At 35.2% G+C, this 17326-nt stretch overlaps 1 protein-coding gene across 1 annotated transcript in view; it reads right to left on the reverse strand.

Moving 5' to 3' along the window:
• LRBA (LPS responsive beige-like anchor protein) overlaps positions 1-17326 on the reverse strand; it is a 762673-nt gene that overhangs the window by 157991 nt on the left and 587356 nt on the right. The window contains 1 exon segment of the mRNA XM_043969784.1: positions 1175-1327. Within this exon segment, the coding sequence (XP_043825719.1) occupies positions 1175-1327 (153 nt within the window).

Raw genomic sequence — 17326 nt, forward strand, 5'->3', positions numbered from 1 at the left:
CCCCCCACCCCCCAGCATGTTTAGCAACACTACATACCCTCGCTTGATTTAGAGAGTTGGTTCCCTTTAGGCTTCAAATTACCTTTGAACCCCATGTTTCATTGATTACATGGTTCTGATCACAATTATTAATTTTTTAAAGGGCTCCCTCAAGAGAGGAAGTAGAGAAGAATGCAGACACCAAGTCGAGTCAGCTTGCCCATCACCACTTTTGCTTCAAAGAACTACTAACACATTTCACAGAACTTCTCACCCACTGTACAGCCATGCTTTGATGACTAAGTTTAGATACATCGATAGACAGTGAACATCTTTTGAAGTATTTGGGAAAGTCTGGCATGCTACATATGCTGCATTGTACAATTTTAAGAATAGCAAGACTGAGATTAGCATTTGGGGGAGTGAAAAAAAACACAAAGCTAATGAGAAGTGAGGAGGATTTTTTTTTAAGTTAAAGCATTATTTAGACAACTAAATTTCAATATTTTGTTATTCAATGGCAAATTCAAAGCTATAATGGTTAGTATGGACTTCTATGATTATGATTATGATTATTGGGAAAAAATCCACTATTAAGAGAAAATGAACTACAAATACAAGGAATAAAAGCTTAATTTATTACTGTGAAATTTCTACCAAAAGCTAAAAAGTACTGACAGTAGGTAGATATTCTTCTTTAAGGATGACACAAATGCTAAATAACGAAGGATAGGATATTCATGTCATATGTCACCTAAGGAATTGTAATCTGAGTTGTAGTAAATGACTTTTTAAAGATTTACATATTTTAAATATTACAGAAATATGTGTTTCAAAGAACAAAATGTGGGAGATATTTGAAACAATGTTTCCCATATCAAAAAAGTACAGACTCCCCAACTTAAAGTAAAGATAGTAATACTAGCTTTGTAAACAAAAGTAAAACTGCATTTTCGGTAAGACATATGAAAAAAGCAACAACGTATTATTCCAGGGGCATAAATTACTCTTAGTTATCATACATATTTGAGAACAGTAAAGTAATATAAGTAGAGAGTCAAGGAATGTTTTATCGCTCTATAATCTATAGCAAATTCAGCTTAGTACAAAAGGACCTGTGTTAATTTTTATATATCACATGAAAGATGCTGTAAGAATAGGCTTTTGATGGACAAAGCCATGATTACTATCTTACCAATCTGTTTATGCGAACGAATTCTTCTGAACTTTTGGCCCATGGAGGAAGTTCGACATCAGACACCACTGTCCCATCATCCATCACTCCAAGGTTATAATTATTGAAGTTGACAAACATCTCAGGAAGATAATAAAATTCAGGGATCAACTCCTACATAAAAATAAAAGACAGTGTTATGTTAAAAACTGTAGAACATTGAATAGCTGATCACACAAAGTTGTGATAATGTTTTATTGTGAGGAAGAAGAAACTGTGGAATGAATAAATTAAACACAAGTGGAAAATATTTTTCTTTCTTCTCATCTATCCAGATAAGAAAGTCCTATTAGATCTTGTCCAAATTTGAATCCCCACTCATAGGATGAAGATGGACTTCCCTTTAAGAAACATTCTGTAACACACTTTAAAAGCAAATACAAGGCTAATTTGAAAAGCATGATTTTAAAATTAAATATATTACCTTTGGTATTTATAAGACTATACTATGCTATAGTAATAATGATGTCTTAAGATTTTCAAAGGAAACAATGGAATCCCCCCCAATAACATACAATAAGAATTTTTTAAAACATACTTTTATGCTAAAAAATGTCGAATCATATTATTTGTATGCTTTTACATATTTTCTTAAATCTGTAAATATTCAAGTTCAGTTTTAAGAACTTAATTCCAGTAAAATTTACAAACTAAAAAAAGGGAGGGAGAGAGAATTTGGCACATTTAAAACCAGTATGTTAAATTAGTTAGGAAATGAATTTCACAGGAAATTACTAGAATAAAACTGTATTTCCCTCATATGAAGTACAATGTGCATGCCACTTAAGAAGCAGAAAAATGCAGGCTCTTAGGCTTTTATGTTAAGTCCAACATGTAACTATGTCAGAGGCCCAGTAGATCAGACTGAAAATCCAGTCTTGACATGGGTCAGTGGATCAGTGGTCTCCCAGATACCCCCTCAGGGCTAGCTATGGCAAGAGCAGCTTTCAAAACAGGGGAATAAAATGGGGAGGTCACCCAATTGTGGACAAGGTCAGTGTGTGCTAGCCAGAGCACAGACAGCAAAGATCAAGCAGGAATGAAGCTATGATCACCTCCATCATCTGTGTGGAATTTGGCTTGACTTTGAATTGTACATCTTTGGTTTACAATTACCTTAATTAACTAAGCAGGGTAAAAATGAGCTTATCTACCAAATGTCTGACAAATACCTGGTGAGAAGAGGCGGAAAACTATTTAAAGCAGACAAATGAAGGAGAGGAGATAGAGAATAGTTTTACAAGTTTAAAGGTATATTAAGTTAAGGAGTTTTCACAACAAAGTTTCAGGGTTTTGATTTATCTTAGCAAGTATAACTGATTTGATGTAGAACGGGAAAGATATTCTTTAGAAGAATTATAATTATTTACTAAGTTACAATGATAATACAAATATTGGTACAATATATGGCCATAGATATTTTAAATACCAAGTTGTATTGTGTATGTGTATATATACACACACATATACATACATACATATATATATATACATATATATATTTCTGACTGATTAAAAAACAAATATTTTTTTTTGCTTCTTTTATCATCTGAAAATGACTGGCTCTTATGAATACATATGGTTTTCAATCTATGAAACATAAATATGAATTTAAAGTGTAAAAACCTAAAAACATAACAAAACCAAAAAAACCCCAAAACACCCCACATCATCAGTATTTGTCCAAATATAAAGGTAATTCACAACCTCAGAGAACTGCCTCAGGGCCCCCAAACAAAAATGTCACTTTTTTCTCCTTTAAAACAAAACAAAAAAATAAGATTTTTATAGGGCTTTAAGGTTTGCAAAGTGCTTTATATATTTTATTTTTATTTGATCCTCAGAACAACTCAGTGATATAGGTGGAATAAATATTTTCATCTCCCCTCCTTCCTCACATACTTTACAATTTAGAAAAATTAATCTCAGAGAAGTTTTTCAGTTTGCTTAAGGTCACAAATATCGTAAATGATAGAGACAGAGTTTGAAAACCCATCTTTTATAAGCTCAATGATCCTTTCACTATACTACAGAATTAGGTCATAGCATGTCAGTGAAGCATAATTAGTTTAATTTGGTCATTTCATTTCTGTTGTGTCCAACTCTTTGGGATCCCATTTGGGGTTTTCTTGTCAAAGATACTGAATTACCATTTCCTTCTCCAGCTCACTTTACAGATGAGGAATCTGAGGCACACACAAACTTTCGATTTTAACATAAAAGATATTCTTCTCTTTTTTTTTTCAGGGCAGTGAGAGTTAAGTGACTTGCACAGGGTCACACAGCTAATAAGTGTCATGTCTAAAGCTGGATTTGAACTTAAGTCCTCCTGAATCCAGGGTTGGTGCTTTATCCATTGCGCCACCTAGCTGTCCCCAATTCTACATTTTCTAAAAATGGTCACTGTTCACATATAACCCTTTCTACACAGGACTTGGCAAATAGTAAATATTTGCTTGCTGAACTAAATTGGAAAAAAAAACTGGCTCCCACAAAATAGATGTATAATTGTTGTTGTTTGTCCTTCATTCTTGAAGAGGACCATAACTCTGGATGATGTCATGAGTTGCAGTGAACTGAATTTAAGTGAGGGAGAGCTGTGCAAAATTGCCAATCTCACTCTCCCCTCTAGAGCCAACTGAGTCCAGTGGCAAGATATATATCAGGACAACTGGAGATGGTCCTAGATGTTTTAAGGCAATTGGGGCTAAGTGACTTGCCTAGGGTCATACAGCTAGTAAGTGTCTGAAGTCATATTTGAACTCAGGTTCTCCCAACTTCAGGGTCAGTTCTCTACCCATTGCATCACTTAGCTGTCCCTTAGGAATATTACAAATGTCTGTTGAATTGATCACACAGAACACCATTCTAGATAATCTAGGAAAGTGTCCCCAAAATGGAGACTAGAGACCCTCAGCAGGGCATTGCATCACTTCCAGTGGGAAGGGATCTTGACCATATGTCAACTTATATGAACAGTCACTAAGGCAATGAGAAGACAGGCTCCATCCCACCCTCACTGAGATAGCTACTGTTGTGGGGTTTGCCTCACAACCATACCTACTGATACCCTCCCCCCAAACTCCCTTACTTCTTTCCCTCTCTTCTATTGGGCAAGCTCTTTACATGATGCCCCTGGGAAAATTCCATCTCCATAACCTGATGCCTACATTACCATGTGGCTATGTCTCTTTTGATTTTGGGTAGGGAAGAATGTGCCACAGAAAAGGAGCAGGAACGGATGGCTGTGATTGAATCAGATATTACATTTTTTTTTCCAAACCCAACCATCTTCTTCTAAACTTTCCTATTACTATTGATAACACCATCATCTTTTCTGTCACTCTAGTTTTCACAACCTCAGAACGATCTTCGATTTCTCTTTCCCTCACCCCATAATCCAAATATCCAGCCATTTGCTTAATCTTATATGTTCTATCACCATATATGTCTCACATCTGTCCCCTTCTCACTACATATACAGCTATCATTTTACTTCAAATCCTCAACACCTATCATAGGGTCAATTACAATAGCCTCTTTATTGATTTACCTGCCTCAAGTCTCTCTCCTCTTCAAATCATACTCAACATAGATGTCAAAATGATTTTCCAAAAGCACAATTGTGACCAAGTTACTCTACTACTCAATAAACTCCACTGGCTCTTTATTGAGTCAAGAATCAAATATTATTTCATATTAATTGTATCATTTTTAATGTCAGTTTTTGTATAAAGTTTATTTACCATACATAATTATTAGTACAGCAGTACATATGTAAAACATACATACTGGGGAAGCATGCTAAATTTTTTTTTGATTAATGATTTTTACTATCGAAAAAGTTCAGGAACCATTTCTATGCAGGATACAGTGATGAACAAGACAACCTTTATCTTCAAGAAAATTTCAATCTAGTAAAACAAGAAAGTAACAAATTGATTATAATCTTAGAATCAAAGAATTTTAGAACTGAAAGGTCAAAAGAAATCCATTATAATCTCTTCACAAGATTATAGGAATTGAGCCGGAAAAGAATTTGGGGGTTATTTAATCTACCTCCCCCATCCCCTTAGAGATGAAGAAATTGAAGTATAGGGAAGTTCAGAAGTCATGCAATATCACAGAATCACACAATTAGAGAGGCAGAAGAGACCTTGGTGACAATCTAGTCTAATCTAATCATAGGGGGAAAAGAATACCTTCCTTAATATACCTAACAACTGGTCAGTTTCTGCTTGAAGATGTACAAGTAGAAGAACTCAGCATTTCAAAAGGCAGCCCATTTCACTTTTGGAAAGCTCTAATAATTATGAAACTTTCCCTAATATCAAGGCTAAATTTCCCTTTTTGCAACTTCCACCTATCCCAGTTCTGCCTCTTGGAGCTAAATAGGTCCAATCCTCCATGTACAGGACAACCTTTCAAAGTCTTATTTCCTTGTCTCCCCTATTAGGATGTAAGCCCCTTGAGAAAGGGGTTGTTTTATTCTTTTTACATTTTCATACATGTATATTATAAAAATTTATCTATTTGCTAAGAAGATATAGTCATGTGAAGAAACCCAGGATAAAGAGAGGGGCAATGGGATGGAGAGGATTTGGATAAAGATCAAAGGAGAGGGTAATAGAAGGCCTTTTGCCTCAGAATCTACCACAATGCCTGACACATAGTAAACACTTAATAAATATTTGCTAACTGATTGATCATTGTCCCATCCACCCTAAATAAAGCTTGGGTCCATTGTTTGATATCCCCTTTTTATTTTAAGATGGCTAAAACCCCCCAAACAAACCCAAACAAACCTAAAACCTTTTTTTGTTGTTTCTGACTTCTGTCTCCAGTCTTAGCTAATTCTGAGCTTTGGCATTCCTGACATTTTTTACTATGCCATACATTTACATTCATTTTCTGGTATTTGGCCTTGCTTCTGTTTGTGTACCTTTTTAGTTTTTTAAATCTAAGTAGGTTGATGAATTCACTGTACATATACATCGGTGTCTTCAAAAAAAAAATCAATTTTTTCCTTCTTGATGGAACTGTTTCTCTTTGAGTCTTTAGAATTTCATTCTTAAGAGAAGAGAGAAGAGGGAGGGTGGAAGGGGAGAAGAGAGTAATAGAAAGGAAAGAGGGGAACAGAGGAAATAAAATGGTCTGTCTATAGCACACTGATACTTTAATAAAAAGAATTTTTTAAAGGGGTCAGAGAGAATGCAAGGAAGAAGCCCCATTTATGAACCCTGGTGTAAAAAAAAAAAAAAAAGGCGTTCTTTAAAAATCCTCCAAGGGAGGGGCAGCTAGGTGGCACAGTGGATAAAGCACTGGCCCTGGATTCAGGAGGACCTGAGTTCAAATATGACCTCAGACACTTGACACTAGCTGTGTGACCCTGGGCAAGTCACTTAACTCTCATTGCCCTGCAAAAAGACCAAAAAAAAAAAAAAACCAGACCAAAAAAAAAAAACCGAAGTAAAATATATAATAAAGTTATCATGTAAGTTTCTTGTGGGGCAGCTAGGTGGCACAGTGCATAAGGCACTAGCCTTGGATTCAGGAGGACCTGAGTTCAAACCCAGCCTCAGACACTTACTAGCTGTGTGACCCAGGGCAAGTCACTTAAACCCCATTGCCCTGCAAAAACAACAAAACAAAACAAACAAACAAAAATCCTCCAAGGGGGGGGGGGGGAAAGAAAGTAAGACGGAGTGAGGAATTAGAAGAGAAGGTAGGGAAAGCGAGCTTTAAAAAGTTATATCCATTCAATGGTATATACAAGAATACAAGGAATCAGGGTTGACCAGAAAAAGGAGAGGCTGTAAACAATGATAAATATCCTAAGCTACTTGTGGTCTCAAAAGACCATTTCTTAACACCAATATTCTCCAGATGATGTTACATAGCTACTAACCAAAGACCACCATGATCTCAGAAGCACCAAAATTGCACATAACTCAAAGGGCAACGGAGGCTTTTCAGAAAAATGAATGAATGAATGAATGAAATAAGCCATTCATTAGCTTATCTGATTAAAAAAGAGAGGAAATCCAAAGTAAATTAGTAGAAAATATTGGACAAACTATAAACCAACAAAACTGATAAGCCAAATGTGATGAATATTAACAAAAATATAAATTATTAAGGTGGTCAGAACAGGAAATAGACCATAAATAACCCAGTTTCTCTGCAGAAATATGTTGAATGTGATTGTGCATATATTACCTATATCAGATTGTTTTCTGTCTTGCGGGGGTGAGGGGAGGGAGGGGAAAACATTTCAAATTCAAAATCTTATAAAAACAAATATTGAAAACCATCTTTATATTTAACTAGAAAATAATAAAATACTTTTAAGATAATCCAGTTTCAGGAAAAGAAAATGAACATGCCATAAAGCAACACTCAAAGAAAACATCCCCAGGAATATGAATTTACAATTCAGTTTTATGAAGCATTCAAAGAGTGATTGATTCTAATATTGCATAGTTAGCAAAGAAGGAATCGTATAATTTTTTTCTATGACAAATATGATTCTGATAGCTGAACCCTGGGGTAAATCAGAAAAAGAAAACTATAGACTACTATTTCTAATGAATACCAATGCAAAAATATCAAATAAGATATACCCAAAGAGGCAATAAAAACATACCGAGATAATTATATACTGTGACCAGGTTGCTAGAATGCATAGTGTGTTCAACATTAGTTAAGAAAATAAACATAATAGGGGGCAGCCATGTGGTGCAGTGGATAGAGCACTGGCCCTGGATTCAGGAGGACCTGAGTTCAAATCCAGCTTCAGACACTTGACACTTACTACTTGTGTGACCCTGGGCAAGTCACTTAGCCATCATTGCCTTCCCCCCCCCCCAAAACAAAACAAAGAAACAAAAAGAATATAAACATAATAGACCACATTAAGGAAAAAAAAACACAAAACCAAGAGTATACCAATAGATGCCGAAAAAGCTTTTGACAAAATATAACATCCCTATATATTAAGAATATGAGAAAGCATAGAAATAAATGGACTGTTTCACAATGTGGTAAATAGTTTTATCTAAAAACAAGAGCTATCAGTGCCTTTAATAGAGATTAGGGGTAAAGCAAAGATGCCCACTGTCGCCATTATTTTTAGATACATTTCTGGATGTGCTAGCTATATAAATAAGTTAAGAAAAAGAAACTTAGGAAATAAGTATAAGCCAGGGTCTTTTGCAAAAGGCCTGATATCCTTAAAGAATACTAAAGATTCAACTAAAATATTATGCCAACACTTCATTGGCTAGTTAAGCTTCACTTGCCCACCTCAGGGTGTTGCTGATCATATGTGTAATCTAAGTGGGTCTTAAAAGCTCTATAAACCAAACATATACTACTCCCCCACCCCTCTCCCACCCTCTGCAAATGTTACCAACAGGCAGTGTCCTTTATCATGTTAATAGATTTATTTACCTTTCAGGAAAGAAGGAGGGAAGGGGCAGAAGAAAGGAAGAAGGAACAAAGGAGAAGAGGAAGGGAGGGAGAGAGAGGGGAGAGGAAGAGGGAGAAAGAAAGGAAGCAAGCAAGCAAGCAAGCAAGCAAATAAGCATTTGTACCTACCACGGGCCAGGCACTGCATTAAGAGTTTTACAAATATTATCTTATTCGATCCTTCCAACAATCCTGGGAGGTAGGTGTTATAATTATCCTCATGTTACGGTTAAGGAAATGGAGACAGAGGTTAAATGACTTGCAATGTGGCACAGGCAGTAAGTATCTGGGGCCAAATTTGGACTCAGATCTTCCTGACTCCAGGCTCAGAACTCTATGCATTATGCCATCTTGCTGCCTCATTTGATTAATCTTTTTTTTTTTTTAAACTCAAGCCTTTCAGACCCATTGGTGGCCTCCTAGGAAGCCAACCAACTCTCTTATTTGAGAAATTCTCCCTCACCAACACTGCCCTCTCAAAATATACTCCTTGCTCCTCTTTTACTCTTACTTTCTTCAAGACCCACTTTATTTTGAAGCCTTTTCCAAGCCCCTAATGATCTTTTCCTAAAACTACATATTTATTCTAATTTATATTTCTATATTATATTTATACATGTTCATATCTTCCCTGATAAAATGTAATCCCCTTGAGACCAGGGGCTGCTTTTGTCTCTTGATCCCCAGGGCCAGGTTTACCTCCCAGAGCATAGGATACAAAACCAAAAATAAGACAGGAATAAATTACTTCCTGACTGAAAGGAGCTTCCACTTTGTGGGTATATTTGAGAGTAAAGGATCGAGAAGGAGGAGTCATAACACGTACATTTATACAATTACAACTATAAATACAAAGTAATTTAAGAGAAAGAGAGCACCAATAATAGAAGATTCCTGCAAGAGTGATACAAGCTATGCTTTGAAGGAAGACAGGGATTCTAAAAGGTAGTTAGAAAGGGAGGTCCAGACTGGTTTTCTATCAATTTGGCAGCAATGTGGAGAATGGATTAGAGCAGGGAGACCAATTTAGGTGATGAGAAACTAAAAGAATGTGATGACTGTGAGAATGTGGTAAATTAAATGAGGAAGATGCTTCCCACTTATTTGAATGAAGGAAAGATCAACTATTTATTCTTCAATCACCTGGAGGGTTTAGCAATCTTTTTACCCCAAAATTCTTTGTTTTGTATTTTTCTCACCTCCATTAGGTAAAACTATATTATTGATATATAACAGGAACAAGAGAGATTGAGATTCCAACAAGTCTCCAGTTAGGCGGATACTAGAAGCAATGAGTTTAGGCTGCTAGCCCTTCCTCAAGACCAAAAGTACGAAGTTCTAAACTAGAATAGAAACTATTTGAGAGTAGAGATTGTTTTATTATTTGTATTTGCATCCCCAGTGAACACAGCATATAAACTACTATTCTCATATTCAAGGGAGGCCATTGTGACTTCTAAGTTCTGTACTCTTCTGTTTGTCATTTAAAACAGTAGAGTAGAAAGCTCTGATTCCCACATCTAAGTTAGTTCCTAATATCTTTTCCTAAAAAATTTTTTTTCTTTTTCTTTTGAACCATTTTGGATTTTTTTTTTTTGGCTGTTGTTCTATGATCTCTCAGGAGTCCAGGGAATTATTTTTTTAATTAAGGAATAATAGTTCATTTTCCTTCAGAGCATAATACTTATTTTTGTGTTCTGGCCTCTGCTGGTTTATCTGCTAGGTTTATAGTCAGATTCTTTCCCTTGGACTTTTGGTCCTTCATCTTCTTCCTATGATTCCCAATTTCTTGTGTCTGGTTTCCCTCCTCTCCTTAACCTGCTCCACAAATATCCCTGATGTTAAGCATCACCAGCTTCCTTACAGTGTGAAAGTATGGAATTCATTCAACAAGTATTTCTTAAGCACCTGTTATGTGCTATGCCAGGGGTAAGTTGTTGGGATACAATGACAAATATGAAACATGCCCTGCCCTCAAATTACTTATATTATTGGAGGGATGAAAAGGATAATTGCTAGAAAAAAACAAAATATATAGAAAGTCATTTACTGAGAAGATCAAGAGAGACCTCCTCAAAGAGGTGTCACTTGAGCCTTGAAGGAAGCTCAGGACCCTCCAGGAAAGAGACAAAGGCATGTGGCCTTGCGATCTGGTATTTCTATGTGTGTGTATCCCAACCCCAACCCCAACCCTTCATTCCTCACTTAATCCCTGAGAAAAAAAATTATGAGTGATTCCCAGTTGCTCATAAAATCAAGTCGAAGTGATCAACAGCTGACTACAAGTAGTATTTGAGGTCCTCCACCATCTGGTCCTTCCCTACCAACCCAACTTCATTCCTCATTACTATGCCCAAATAAACAGTGCACTCTAACCAAACACATCATCCATTTTATCTGTCTTCTCCCCAACAATTTAAACTCTTCCTTTCTCTGGGAAGGCTTCCTTAACATCCCTGACTCATAGTCATCCTACTACTTGTGAATCTAAGAAGTTCTTTCTATCTGTACCACTTATTTTGTCTTCTATCTTTTTTTTTTTTTTGCAGGGCAATGAGGGTTAAGTGACTTGCCCAGGGTCACACAGCTAGTTAAGTGTCAAGTGTCTGAGGTTGGATTTGAACTCAGGTCCTCCTGAATCCAAGGCCAGTGCTTTATCCACTGCGCCACCTAGCTGCCCCTGTCTTCTATCATTATGTCCATATATCCTGCTTCTTATACTGTCATGTGGATCCACTGAGGGTAGTGACAAAGTTTTGTCTTTTTTGTGTCATTAGCTTCCAACATAGTGCCCTGAACATAGTAAGTACTTAGTAAAATTTGATTGATGATTCATTACAAATCTATTCAATCTCTGCCTGTTGAAATCCTTCACTTCTTTCATGATTCATGTGTGTGCCATTTTCTTCTTGAAATCTACTCTGATCTCCTGGCTAAAAGTGATCCCTTCCTTCTCAAAGTTTTCTTCACTTTTTCTGGATCTCTCCTTTGCACTCAATACATTTTGACTTTTTTGTGTTGTATGTGTTCCATGATCCTTGTTAGATTCTAAATTTCTTAAGGGCAGAGTCTATAATTTATTTTGTATTTATATTCCCAACTTATGACTCCGTGTGATGTGCAAATAATAGATGTTTTCAATTTTTAAATTTATTATCTTCATTCATATTCATTCATTTATTACCATTTCCCAACAGGTTCCCTCTGTCGTATGTAGGACACCACATTGCCTCATGAATTCATCATACTTGTTTTCATTATTTGGAATGCTCCTTTTTCTCCCTAATAAACCAAAGAATCTCAAAGTTATGAGGAATCTTAAGGTTCCAAGACATAATTGATCCAGAAATTCTGCCTACAACTTTTCCAACTATCGCCAACCCACCCTTTGCTGAAGACCTCAAAGATGAGGCCCATTTCCTTCTGAAAAGGCAGCCCATCCTACTTGTGAATGGTTCTATTGTCAAGAAAGTTTTTCTTACATTAGACATAAATGTTGAGTTTTGTAGATTTTACCCGTTGTAAATTCTGACCTCACAATTCTCCTCTCCCATGTCAGCTCCTTAGATGTGTTGTCTTCCCCCATGAGAATGTGAGTGGCTTCTATTTGCATGCTGGACCTGGGCAAGGTGTCTGGCACATTCTAAGTACTGAATGAATCCTTACAGACCGACTGACTCTAGGAAGATTGTTGCCTCCTGTGTTCTGAAAGCCATGTTTCTCCTAATAAATTCTCAGTTTTTATTCGTTTTTCCCTGCTTTTTTGATTGTACTTTTGATTTCCATTGCGTTTACAACCCCCGGATCTTTTTCACATCTGCTCTTCTCTGCTATGCATTCCCCATCTAGTTCTCCTAAAGCTAACCCACTGGTCCAGATCCTCCCTTCTGAATTCTCACCATGTTTAGATTCTGTATCACACCATTTAGAATCTAATTATATACCTGACTCCTACTGTTTTATGTTCAACATATCATGAGATAGTTACAGTAGAGGGCTTCATATTGGATGTTGGAGACACAAATGAGAATTGTAGTTTAGTTGTTCAGTTATGTCTGAATCTTTGTGACCCCCATGGATCATACCATGCCAATACTGTCCATGGGGTTTTCTTGGCAGAGATACCTGGGTGGTTTGTCATTTCCTTCTCCAATGGATTAAGGCAAACAGAGGTTAAGTGACTTGCCCAGAACTCACACAGTTGTGAACTCAAGTCTTCTTGCCTCTAGGCCCAGTGTTCTTCACTGAGCCACCTAGCTGCCTCCAACTAATGTTATTTGGGAATATTATTTGGGAAGCAATGTCTCTTTATTCTCAACAAATAAAAATCAATTAATATGTTTTTAGATAATTTGGGTATGCTTAACTAAGTTCATGTTAGTGAAAAATTTATAATCATAACATCACTAAGTATTTATAAGAGTGAAATGTTAAATGGCATTCTAACATGTGGGACTACATCTTCTAACAAAGGGTAAGAACTCCCTTCTGACAATGGCTTATTTTTGTACTACCATTACTTTCTAGTGATTCTTTTTTTCTTTTCTTTTCAAATGGCCATTTCTTGGTCTTCTTTGAAAAATATTTATCTATACTCTGATCCTTCCCAAGACTTTTACATTGAGACCATGGTAACTACCACCTCTGCAGAGCTAGCTACTTACTCATATTGGATTTCTCAAACTAAATATTTTGTTTTTTGTTGTAATTCCTGAGGTTTGCAAAATTCTTCTTGTGGATTTTCATCAACGTTTTACCTTTACCCTAAGTCTTAAGCAATGCAAACTACCTCAGCTGTTTCCAAAGCTGAGAATCTCAATTCTATTTCATTTTTCCTATCTAGATGTACTCTCAATCCCTATCCCACTGTAATTCATCGTGAATCTATGCCATTTATGGAGGAAAAGCAGTTCAATACTATAGCCTGATGCCACAAAATTAATAATTTTAGAAGATAAATTACATTTTTTTAACAACAGAGTCTCTAACTCTTGAGTTCTATGATTTTACCACTTACCTGTTTTTACAAAACCATTCATAATATTGTTCAATAATTACCCTGATAGTAGTTGTTTAAAATCTACATTAATAAAATATATCCAGAATAATATGACGATTACTAGAATGAGATAGTTTTTTCCTTGGAGAAGACCAAGCAATTTTCTCTTCCCTTCAGTGAACTTTTTCATTCTGCTATGCTCAACATATGATAACCTTTTGGTGATCACTACCATACCTTTGTGTGAATTTTCCAAACTGCTTTCTTTAGAAACAGACAACAGAAACAAATGTAGAGATAGTAGAAGCAAAATAAAAGAAAAACACAGCAAGCCCATGAGACAACCATGCAATAAATCAATTTGTTCACCCCACTATCTAATTTAGGGAGAGTGCATTTTGGCATGAAGGCGAAAGAGCTACATCTAAGCTAGATTTAGAGCTAAATAAATTCTGGAGAATGGTGGTAGAAGGATGAGAGCTTATAGCACAGCTGATGGCTATATTCTGTCACTGGATATTGTGTGTCCATTTTTTAGAATAAAAAAATTGAATCAGACTAAATGCTTCCATATTTAGCATTTCATATTTATTACATATTAAAATACATATGTATACTTACACAGAAGCAGCTACTTATATATAGTAAGTATAAATATATCCTTTTTTATTTTAAAAGAAATTTCCCAAGTGGAAAAAATTTCTCCTTTAATAACTTCATTAAAAAACAACAATAACACAATTCCCAAACAGGGGAAAAGCTTTAAAGCAATTAATGCTGAACATGGATATTAACATGGATATGCAAAAAGCCTGAGGCATACATTCAAAATGCATATGACTTGTGTAGGAGTATGTGTTAAAAACTCACATATTTCATAATTAGTGAGAGGCTAGTATAGTTCCAAATACAACTGAGAAAAATTCAGTTTTGCATGAAGTACCCATTTTAATCACCTAACCATGTGTGAGTTAACTATCTTCTCACTATCCAGTCAATATATTAATGTATAATAGCAACATTTTAATATATTATAAATTACTTAGAGAACCAGAAAATATCTCTGTGTATACACACAGATATACACCCAGAGAGACTCACAATTATATTTCTAAGTTATACATATATACCACTGAAATGTCAATGAAGTTCTAAAATTACTCTAAATATCATTTTATTATATAGTACAACACAACTCTAACATTAGAGCTACTTTGTAAGAAATAGCAATGACCCTGATATAGTATAGCAGCTCAAAAACCATCTACTCTGACAGAGAAAATTTGGTTAAGCAAGTCAAAGTTCATGTCTCTCCAATACTTGTGAAGCATTTTACAAACTGAATTATGTTTTATATTCATCAGAAGAGAAGACTCAGCTGTGGATAAAAAACACATGTTCAGCATTTTTTTTTTAAAGCTGAACCGATAAGTAAATAACACTGACGGATGAACAGACAGTTATAATTTGCACTTTCTTCTGAATTGATGAAAATAGTTTTAATCTGTATTGTTTAACTAGGTACACAGAACTTTGAGGCAGGTAACGTGGTCTAGAATGTGGTGGATCATCTTCTGAAATAAAAATCTGAAAAGTTCAATCTAAGGTTATCCCATAATACAGGATTAGCCCAATGCTTTGATCACAAATCCCAAGGCTTTCATGGCATAATGACAAGGATTGGTTGTGACCACACATATGCTTTAGCTTTCTTTATTAAAGTGTGATTCCCACTGACACGAACTGCTTCTGCGGCTAGCTTGTGTGATTCTTCTAAGAACCCCTTACTCCAGCCATCAGACTAAAACTATCACTTTAAATCCGGGTAACAACTGAAAATAGCTAATCTGTCGATCTAAAAAAAACTATGTAAACCAAAACAGAAAGAAAACGAAGGTTCTCCACCATGGCTAAAGGTAACATTTAGGTTTGTTTTTGCCAAGATACAAAATCATGATGGCTCAAAAAATGACGCAAAAAAGGTTTATCAAGTAAGGCATTTCCAAAAGCTCTTTTCATGTGGGGTTTACACTCATATGGAGAGGCGAACATACGAACCTGTGAATGCTCACTATCAGGGAAATGGTACAGTATTACTAAATTAAATCAGAAAAGACACAACAAAACCAAGTTTTCAGAAAACTAATATTTGATATATAATAATTAATTTAATATCATCAATTTCAAGTGTCAAGGCTTTATTTAGCTAACATATAAATTGTTTTCTTTTTTTAAAAAAAGGGGGGACATATCAGTATATTGAATTTTATGGAATTATTTAGCATTCTAAATAAACTATACATATGAAATGTGCCAAAAAAAACCCCCACCCCTCAATTTCAGTTCTGCCCCTCTTGGTAGAAGGTTCTTTGATAATGCAATTTAAAATGTACATTGAAAAATAAGAAGAAGAGAAATCATGAAACACAAACCAGTATGCAAAAAGTAGACTGTAAGCAAAACATTAATTAGCCCATAACTATATACTAAGCTTATCCATATTTTAAAGGTCACAGTTCATCAAATTACATCTACATTAACTCCAAAAGCTTAAAAATTTTCAACAACAGCTATTTGAAAACATAGTCTATAAAATATTTGAAAAGGTGAAAACATCTCCAAAATGTAAGCAAAGTTTCAGTAAATTGATCAGTATAATAAGTGTACTACAAACAGCTATGTTTAGGCTACATCATGTCTTTTGTTTCTCTTCCACTGGCCAGAAACACAAACCACTGCAGTCTAAATCTTTCTCCTCTCTTCAATATCTACTGACAAAACTCTAATAACACCTAACCTTATTTTACAAAAGCAATCTCATCTACATTCTTCTAATTTTCTAACAGAACATCAAAAAACATCAAGTAACAAATCATAACTGACATAGTAAATAGAGTTACCTACCCAAAATTTCACTCATTTAATTCATTAGAATTTGTGCACACTTCTGAAGTACCCTGAAAAGTTATTTTTTTGGCAAGGTCAACGAATAGCATAAACAGCTATTTAATATATGAAAAAAGAAACTACTCTTGATTTCAAATCATTTTTATCAAAGATCATTTGCTTCAGGGAAAGGCACAAGAGTACCACATTTCAATTCTAAAAGAAATACAAGTAGATGGCATCATCATTTAACTTATTCATAAATGAACAACAACAACAACAAAGATGAGGACAACAAAAACCTAAAAGGGGTAAGGACTAATTAGCAAGTCTATAAGCAATATAGGATTTTTTTTTTTAAGTACAGAAATGAAGAAAAACAGCTATGATAGAATTCTTTGCACTGCTAAGAAAATAAAAGGGTTTGAGTTTAAGATGGCACTAAGTTTAGGGGAGTGAGGAAAAGTCAATTTCACTTCATTCTTTTTTTGTTGTTTTAATTTTGCTTAATTAAAAAAGGGGAGCATAAAGCTATAGGGGAAAGTAAAGAAATTGTCTTTTTTGTTTTAAATAAAGGATCCAGAACATTGTCCAACACTCTCTGTGTTCTATTACCTATAGCTAAGTTTTTCCTTACAAAAGGATCTGGTACAGATGCTATGAAATTTGATGGACTGTACTAAACGTGGTCAAGCTCATGCCGCTTTGAAACAAAAAAAAGAAACCATGTTCATCTTAAGATTTTAAATGTCTCGGAT

This window comes from Dromiciops gliroides, chromosome 6 (genome assembly GCF_019393635.1).
Source record: "Dromiciops gliroides isolate mDroGli1 chromosome 6, mDroGli1.pri, whole genome shotgun sequence".
Lineage (NCBI taxonomy): Eukaryota > Metazoa > Chordata > Mammalia > Microbiotheria > Microbiotheriidae > Dromiciops > Dromiciops gliroides.